The sequence below is a fragment of the Coregonus clupeaformis genome, unplaced genomic scaffold (assembly GCF_020615455.1).
Source record: "Coregonus clupeaformis isolate EN_2021a unplaced genomic scaffold, ASM2061545v1 scaf2003, whole genome shotgun sequence".
Lineage (NCBI taxonomy): Eukaryota > Metazoa > Chordata > Actinopteri > Salmoniformes > Salmonidae > Coregonus > Coregonus clupeaformis.
The window spans coordinates 2,501-12,500 of NW_025535457.1; the positions used below are offsets into that span (position 1 = coordinate 2,501).

The 10,000-nt window shown below is 46.5% G+C and overlaps 1 protein-coding gene across 1 annotated transcript in view; it reads left to right on the forward strand.

Annotated features, from left to right (window-relative positions):
- The window catches only part of LOC123488006 (carbohydrate sulfotransferase 15-like), a gene marked incomplete at its 5' end in the record, with an annotated part of 20,132 nt that overhangs the window by 258 nt on the left and 9,874 nt on the right, over positions 1-10,000 (forward strand). Inside the window, one exon of the mRNA XM_045219037.1 lies at positions 8,264-8,426. Coding sequence (XP_045074972.1) covers positions 8,264-8,426 — 163 coding nt within the window. The remainder of the gene's footprint in view (positions 1-8,263; positions 8,427-10,000) is intronic.

Below are 10,000 nucleotides of genomic sequence, written 5' to 3' on the forward strand. Positions count from 1 at the left end.
GTAACACACCTTTAATATCAACACAACATCATCACAGGTAACACACCTTTAATATCAACACAACATCATCACAGGTAACACACCTTTAATATCAACACGACATCATCACAGGTAGCACACCTTTAATATCAACACGACATCATCACAGGTAACACACCTTTAATATCAACACGACATCATCACATGTAACACACCTTTAATATCAACACAACATCATCACAGGTAACACACCTTTAATATCAACACGACATCATCACAGGTAACACACCTTTAATATCAACACAACATCATCACAGGTAACACACCTTTAATATCAACACAACATCATCACAGGTAACACACCTTTAATATCAACACGACATCATCACAGGTAACACACCTTTAATATCAACACGACATCATCACAGGTAACACACCTTTAATATAAACACGACATCATCACAGGTAACACACCTTTAATATCAACACGACATCATCACAGGTAACACACCTTTAATATCAACACGACATCATCACAGGTAACACACCTTTAATATCAACACGACATCATCACAGGTAACACACCTTTAATATCAACACGACATCATCACAGGTAACACACCTTTAATATCAACACAACATCATCACAGGTAACACACCTTTAATATAAACACAACATCATCACAGGTAACACACCTTTAATATCAACACAACATTATCACAGGTAACCCTGTTAGAGACTCCACCATGTATATTAATGGAGAGAAGAGGTCAGGCAAGAGACTCCACCATGTATATTAATGGAGAGAAGAGGTCAGGCCAGAGACTCCACCATGTATATTAATGGAGAGAAGAGGTCAGGCCAGAGACTCCACCATGTATATTAATGGAGAGAAGAGGTCAGGCCAGAGACTCCACCGTGTATATTAATGGAGAGAAGAGGTCAGGCCAGAGACTCCACCGTGTATATTAATGGAGAGAAGAGGTCAGGCCAGAGACTCCACCGTGTATATTAATGGAGAGAAGAGGTCAGGCCAGAGACTCCACCGTGTATATTAATGGAGAGAAGAGGTCAGGCCAGAGACTCCACCGTGTATATTAATGGAGAGAAGAGGTCAGGCCAGAGACTCCACCGTGTATATTAATGGAGAGAAGAGGTCAGGCCAGAGACTCCACCATGTATATTAATGGAGAGAAGAGGTCAGGCCAGAGACTCCACCATGTATATTAATGGAGAGAAGAGGTCAGGCCAGAGACTCCACCGTGTATATTAATGGAGAGAAGAGGTCAGGCCAGAGACTCCACCGTGTATATTAAGGGAGAGAAGAGGTCAGGCCAGAGACTCCACCGTGTATATTAATGGAGAGAAGAGGTCAGGCCAGAGACTCCGCCGTGTATATTAATGGAGAGAAGAGGTCAGGCCAGAGACTCCACCGTGTATATTAAGGGAGAGAAGAGGTCAGGCCAGAGACTCCACCGTGTATATTAATGGAGAGAAGAGGTCAGGCCAGAGACTCCGCCGTGTATATTAATGGAGAGAAGAGGTCAGGCCAGAGACTCCGCCGTGTATATTAATGGAGAGAAGAGGTCAGGCCAGAGACTCCGCCATGTATATTAATGGAGAGAAGAGGTCAGGCCAGAGACTCCGCCGTGTATATTAATGGAGAGAAGAGGTCAGACCAGAGACTCCGCCGTGTATATTAATGGAGAGAAGAGGTCAGGCCAGAGACTCCGCCGTGTATATTAATGGAGAGAAGAGGTCAGGCCAGAGACTCCACCGTGTATATTAATGGAGAGAAGAGGTCAGGCCAGAGACTCCACCATGTATATTAATGGAGAGAAGAGGTCAGGCCAGAGACTCCACCATGTATATTAATGGAGAGAAGAGGTCAGGCCAGAGACTCCACCATGTATATTAATGGAGAGAAGAGGTCAGGCCAGAGACTCCACCATGTATATTAATGGAGAGAAGAGGTCAGGCCAGAGACTCCACCATGTATATTAATGGAGAGAAGAGGTCAGGCCAGAGACTCCACCGTGTATATTAATGGAGAGAAGAGGTCAGGCCAGAGACTCCACCATGTATATTAATGGAGAGAAGAGGTCAGGCCAGAGACTCCACCGTGTATATTAATGGAGAGAAGAGGTCAGGCCAGAGACTCCACCGTGTATATTAATGGAGAGAAGAGGTCAGGCCAGAGACTCCACCGTGTATATCAATGGAGAGAAGAGGTCAGGCCAGAGACTCCACCGTGTATATCAATGGAGAGAAGAGGTCAGGCCAGAGACTCCACCGTGTATATTAATGGAGAGAAGAGGTCAGGCCAGAGACTCCACCGTGTATATTAATGGAGAGAAGAGGTCAGGCCAGAGACTCCACCGTGTATATTAATGGAGAGAAGAGGTCAGGCCAGAGACTCCACCGTGTATATTAATGGAGAGAAGAGGTCAGGCCAGAGACTCCACCGTGTATATTAATGGAGAGAAGAGGTCAGGCCAGAGACTCCACCGTGTATATTAATGGAGAGAAGAGGTCAGGCCAGAGACTCCACCGTGTATATTAATGGAGAGAAGAGGTCAGGCCAGAGACTCCACCGTGTATATTAATGGAGAGAAGAGGTCAGGCCAGAGACTCCACCGTGTATATTAATGGAGAGAAGAGGTCAGGCCAGAGACTCCACCGTGTATATTAATGGAGAGAAGAGGTCAGGCCAGAGACTCCACCGTGTATATTAATGGAGAGAAGAGGTCAGGCCAGAGACTCCACCGTGTATATTAATGGAGAGAAGAGGTCAGGCCAGAGACTCCACCGTGTATATTAATGGAGAGAAGAGGTCAGGCCAGAGACTCCACCGTGTATATTAATGGAGAGAAAAGGTCAGGCCAGAGACTCCACCGTGTATATTAATGGAGAGAAGAGGTCAGGCCAGAGACTCCACCGTGTATATTAATGGAGAGAAGAGGTCAGGCCAGAGACTCCACCATGTATATTAATGGAGAGAAGAGGTCAGGCCAGAGACTCCACCATGTATATTAATGGAGAGAAGAGGTCAGGCCAGAGACTCCACCATGTATATTAATGGAGAGAAGAGGTCAGGCCAGAGACTCCACCATGTATATTCATGGAGAGAAGAGGTCAGGCCAGAGACTCCACCATGTATATTCATGGAGAGAAGAGGTCAGGCCAGAGACTCCACCATGTATATTAATGGAGAGAAGAGGTCAGGCCAGAGACTCCACCATGTATATTAATGGAGAGAAGAGGTCAGGCCAGAGACTCCACCATGTATATTAATGGAGAGAAGAGGTCAGGCCAGAGACTCCACCATGTATATTAATGGAGAGAAGAGGTCAGGCCAGATTCTCCACCATGTATATTAATGGAGAGAAGAGGTCAGGCCAGAGACTCCACCATGTATATTAATGGAGAGAAGAGGTCAGGCCAGAGACTCCACCATGTATATTCATGGAGAGAAGAGGTCAGGCCAGAGACTCCACCATGTATATTAATGGAGAGAAGAGGTCAGGCCAGAGACTCCACCATGTATATTAATGGAGAGAAGAGGTCAGGCCAGAGACTCCACCATGTATATTAATGGAGAGAAGAGGTCAGGCCAGAGACTCCACCATGTATATTAATGGAGAGAAGAGGTCAGGCCAGAGACTCCACCATGTATATTAATGGAGAGAAGAGGTCAGGCCAGAGACTCCACCATGTATATTTTATGGAGAGAAGAGGTCAGGCCAGAGACTCCACCATGTATATTAATGGAGAGAAGAGGTCAGGCCAGAGACTCCACCATGTATATTAATGGAGAGAAGAGGTCAGGCCAGAGACTCCACCATGTATATTAATGGAGAGAAGAGGTCAGGCCAGAGACTCCACCATGTATATTAATGGAGAGAAGAGGTCAGGCCAGAGACTCCACCATGTATATTAATGGAGAGAAGAGGTCAGGCCAGAGACTCCACCATGTATATTAATGGAGAGAAGAGGTCAGGCCAGAGACTCCACCATGTATATTAATGGAGAGAAGAGGTCAGGCCAGAGACTCCACCATGTATATTAATGGAGAGAAGAGGTCAGGCCAGAGACTCCACCATGTATATTAATGGAGAGAAGAGGTCAGGCCAGAGACTCCACCATGTATATTAATGGAGAGAAGAGGTCAGGCCAGAGACTCCACCATGTATATTAATGGAGAGAAGAGGTCAGGCCAGAGACTCCACCATGTATATTAATGGAGAGAAGAGGTCAGGCCAGAGACTCCACCATGTATATTAATGGAGAGAAGAGGTCAGGCCAGAGACTCCACCATGTATATTCATGGGGAGAAGAGGTCAGGCCAGAGACTCCACCATGTATATTAATGGAGAGAAGAGACACCAGAATCTCACATTATCCCTTTTAGATATTGATCTAAAGCCTTTTATGTAGTTAACATAAGCGTTGGGGCCAGTAACCGAAAGGTCGCTGGTTCGATTCCCCGAGCCGGCAAGGTGGAAAAATATTTCTGCCCTTGAGCAAGGCGGTTAACCCCCCAATAACTGCTTCCCGGATGCCGATGACATGGATGTCGATTAAGGCAGCCCCCCGCACCTCTCCGATTCATAGGGGTTGGGTTAAATGCGGAAGACACAATTCAGTTGTGCAACTGACTAGGTTTTCCCTTTCCTAATTAATGAAGTATTTTTGTCAGGTTACCCAAGTGACAACCCAATCCAGTGCTGGATTGTAGTGTCCTGTGATTGTAGTGTCCTGTGATTGTAGTGTCCTGTGATTGTAGTGTCCTGTGATTGTAGTGTCCTGTGATTGTAGTGTCCTGTGATTGTAGTGTCCTGTGATTGTAGTGTCCTGTGATTGGGGTCATTGTTTTAGTTCCACAACAGTATCCTTCTGGGGGTGGAGATGCCTCCCTCCTTCCTTCCTTCCTTCATCCCAGCCATAACATCCGCTAAACACGTGTATGTGACCAATAACATTTGATTTGATTTGATCTACCAGCTAACAGCTTAGCATGCCAGCTGGTCACCCTGTTTTATTCCCCTCTTTAAATAACTAATCCTTCAGAGCTGAGGAGGAGCGTGCCAGAGACCTCTTCAGTAGTCACACTGTGTCCTACCCTCGCAGAGGAGAGGAGAGAGGAGCAGAGGGGAGGAGAGAGGAGCAGAGGAGAGGAGAGAGGAGCAGAGGGGAGGAGAGAGGAGCAGAGGGGAGGAGAGAGGAGCAGAGGGGAGGAGAGAGGAGCAGAGGGGAGGAGAGAGGAGCAGAGGGGAGGAGAGGAGAGAGGGGAGGAGAGGGAGAGGAGAGAGGAGCAGAGGGGAGGAGAGAGGGAGAGGGGAGGAGAGAGAGCAGAGGGGAGGAGAGAGGAGCAGAGGGGAGGAGAGAGGAGCAGAGGGGAGGAGAGAGGAGCAGAGGGGGAGGAAAGAGGAGCAGAGGGGAGGAGAGAGGAGCAGAGGAGAGGAGAGAGGAGCAGAGGAGAGGAGAGAGGAGCAGAGGGGAGGAGAGGAAAGCGGAGCAGAGGGGAGGAGAGAGGAGCAGAGGGGAGGAGAGAGGAGAGGAGAGAGGAGCAGAGGACAGGAGAGAGGAGCAGAGGGGAGGAGAGGAAAGAGGAGCAGAGGGGAGGAGAGAGGAGCAGAGGGGAGGAGAGAGGAGCAGAGGGGAAGAGAGAGGAGCAGAGGAGAGGAGAGAGGAGCAGAGGAGAGGAGAGAGGAGCAGAGGAGAGGGATTTGGAGAGCCCAGCGAAGTATAGGCCCATGGCCAGAACCCTGGTCCCTAAACCCCCTACAACCCCCCAACCACCTGCCCAATTCAGGCCACCCTACGCCAATGCCAAACCCATGCCTAACACCCCCCATGGCTGGCATCATTCACCTTCTCCCAATGGACTCCCTAATGAGCAGCTTTAATGGACACAAGATCACACACTTTGTCCACAGACCGATTAGTTAGGGGACTCAGTGATGATGATGTTATTGGAATGTGGATGTTGTATCAGTTTCAAACAATCAGACACACCAGCTTCAGACATACAGTGAGGGAAAAAAGGATTTGATCCCCTGCTGATTTTGTACATTTGCTCACTGACAAAGACATGATCAGTCTATAATTTTAATGGTAGGTTTATTTGAACAGTGAGAGACAGAATAACAACAAAAAAATCCAGAAAAACGCATGTCAAAAATGTTATAAATTGATTTGCATTTTATTGAGGGAAATACGTATTTGACCCCCTCTCAATTAGAAAGATTTCTGGCTCCCAGGTATCTTTTAGACAGGTAACGAGCTGAGATTAGGAGCACACTCTTAAAGGGAGTGCTCGTAATCTCAGTTTGTTACCTGTATAAAAGACACCTGTCCACAGAAGTAATCAATCAATCAGATTCCAAACTCTCCACCATGGCCAAGACCAAAGAGCTCTCAGAGGATGTAGACCTACACAAGGCTGGAATGGGCTACAAGACCATCGTCAAGCAACTTGGTGAGAAGGTGACAACAGTTGGTGCGATTATTCGCAAATGGAAGAAACACAAAATAACTGTCAATCTCCCTCGGCCTGGGGCTCCATGCAAGATCTCACCTCGTGGAGTTGCAATGATCATGAGAACGGTGAGGAATCAGCCCAGAACTACACGGGAGGATCTTGTCAATGATCTCAAGGCAGCTGGGACCATAGTCACCAAGAAAACAATTGGTAACACACTACGCCATGAAGGACTGAAATCCTGCAGCGCCCGCAAGGTCCCCCTGCTCAAGAAAGCACATACATGCCCGTCTGAAGTTTGCCAATGAACATCTGAATGATTCAGAGGAGAACTGGGTGAAAGTTTTGTGGTCAGATGAGACCAAAATCGAGCTCTTTGGCATCAACTCAACTCGCCGTGTTTGGAGGAGGAGGAATGCTGCCTATGACCCCAAGAACACCATCCCCACCGTCAAACATGGAGGTGGAAACATTATGCTTTAGGGGTGTTTTTCTGCTAAGGGGACAGGACAACTTCACCGCATCAAAGGGACGATGGATGGGTCCATGTACCATCAAATCTTGGGTGAGAACCTCCTTCCCTCAGCCAGGGCATTGAAAATGGGTCGTGGATGGGTATTCCAGCATGACAATGACCCAAAACACACGGCCAAGGCAACAAAGGAGTGGCTCAAGAAGAAGCACATTAAGGTCCTGGAGTGGCCTAGCCATTTCTCCAGACCTTAATCCCATAGAAAATCTGTGGAGGGAGCTGAAGGTTCGAGTTGCCAAACGTCAGCCTCAAAACCTTAATGACTTGGAGAAGATCTGCAAAGAGGAGTGGGACAAAATCCCTCCTGAGATGTGTGCAAACCTGGTGGCCAACTACAAGAAACGTCTGACCTCTGTGATTGCCAACAAGGGTTTTGCCACCAAGTACTAATTCATGTTTTGCAGAGGGGTCAAATACTTATTTCCCTCATTAAAATGCAAATCAATTTATAACATTTTTGACATGCGTTTTTCTGGATTTATTTGTTGTCATTCTGTCTCTCACTGTTCAAATAAACCTACCATTAAAATTATAGACTGATCATGTCTTTGTCAGTGGGCAAACGTACAAAATCAGCAGGGGATCAAATACTTTTTTCCCTCACTGTATATCCTGTTTCTCTCTCACTGTGGTAATCACAGAGAAAGAGACACAGAACCTGGCAACCAACCATTGGTTCCTCTGAGTAGTAGGAAAACATAAGGCCAAAGAAGCTTTCATACTTTACATTCATCTCCTTTGGCTGTGCAGGAAGGAAAGGTAGTTACAACAGAACACAAAACATAATACTGTAAATCTCCAGCCTCTGCTTTCAAATCCTCTGAGCAAATTACTTCGTTATGACTCAATATTTGGTACAGGCTTCAACATTGCAATAGTTGAAAGTCATTCGCTCCATGATTTTGCCCACAGCGATAGATGTTTTATCTTCTTTTTAATGTCCTTGTTTGGAATGTTTTCCACTGTTTGCTATTGTTTTCATCTGCTTGTACACTCTGACCGCTATTAGTTTATCTAAATATCATACGATATTAAATTACAGCGCTCTGAAGGAGGAGAACGCTAATGTAAAGCGGAGAGGGGCATTAATGCTTTCTGTGATTAATTAGGTGAATGTCTAATGGATGAGGGTTTTTTTATAAGCACGCTCCTCCCCAGCAAATACCTCTACAACTGTTTACACTGTATTCATGTTACTTTCTTTGTCTTGTGCATGCAGATAAATAAACTGTGTGTGTGTGTGTCTGTGTGTGTGTGTGTGTTCCAGGAGAGGCCAGTGCATCCACCATGTGGGACAACAATGCCTGGGTGTATTTCTATGACAACTCAACTGAGGCAGAGGCGGAGCCACCATTCCTCATCCAGGACTTTATCCACAGCCTTCAACCTGACGCAAGGTTCATCATCATGCTCAGAGACCCTGTAGAGAGGTACTGTAACAACTACTACAACTACTACTAGTACTATTATTAATACTACTACTACTAACCCTTCAACCTGACGCAAGGTTCATCATCATGCTCAGAGATCCTGTAGAGCGTTTCCAGCTGGTATCGTAACTGTTGTATACATTCCACCTCAGGACAAGAATAACAACAAGCTGGAACTTAACGAACTGTACAAGGCTGTAAACAAACTTGCACCTGGAGGCTGCTTTCCTTGTTGCCGGAGATTTTAATTCTGCGTCATTAAAAGACACGTGACGCCCAACTTCCATCAACACGTCTCCCTCGCCACTAGGGGCGATAGAGTCCTAGACCACTGTTACTCTACCCACAAGCAAGAATACAAGGCCCTCCCTCGTCCCCCATTTGGCAAATCAGATCATGACTCCGTACTGCACACACTGTATATATATTTTCTGTTGTATTTTTTGACTTTATGTTTTTTTACCCCATATGTAACTCTGTGTTGTTGTTTTTATCGCACTGCTTTGCTTTATCTTGGCCAGGTCGCAGTTGTAAATGAGAACTTGTTCTCAACTGGCTTACCTGGTTAAATAAAGGTGAAATAAAATAAAATAAAATAAAAATAATATATCCTGCTTCCTGTTTACAAGCAGAAGCTCAAACAGGAAGTACCCTTGACTCACTCCTTTGAGACATGGTCATCAGAATCAGAGATGTTGCTGCAGGACTGCTTTGCTAGGGCCTGGTTGGAATATGTTCAGAGACTCCGGCGATAACATCAACGAGCTAACCACCTCCGTCACCGGTTTCATTAGGAAATGCATCGGCGACGTTGTCCCCACAGTGGAGGTTCACTGCTTCCCCAATCAAAAGCCCTGGATTAACACCAAGGTTGGCGCTAAGCTAAAGGACAGGGCTACCGCACACAGGGCTACCACAGAGAACCCTGAGGCTAGGGCTGAGGACAGGAACAAGTACAGGAAGTCCCGTTACGACCTCCGCAGAGTCATCAAACGAGCAAAAGGACAATATAGGAACAAGGTGGAATCATATTAGACGGGCTCCGCTGCCCGCCGCAGGTGGCTGGAGCTACAGTCCATTAAGAGTTACAAAGGAAGACCCAGCTGTGATCTGTCCAACGATGCCTCTCTACCTGACGAACTCAATGCATTTTATACACGCTTCGACAATAACAACACTACTACTACTACTACTACTACTACTACTACCACTACTACCACTACTACTACTACTACTACTACTACTACTACTACTACCACTACTACCACTACTACTACTACTACTACTACTACTACTACTACTACAATTACTACTACTACTACTATTACTACTACTACTATTACTACTACTATTACTACTACTACTACTACTACTGCTAACTCTAACCCTTCAGCATGAAGCATGGTTCATCATCATGCTCAGGGATCCTGTAGAGAGGTGGGTCTGTCTGTCTGACTCTCCCCCCATCTCTCCCTGTGACTCCCTCCCTCCCTCCCTCCCTCCCTCCCTCCCTCCCTCCCACTCCCTCCCTCCCTCCCTCCCTCCCTCCCTCCGACTCCCTCCCTCCCTCCCTC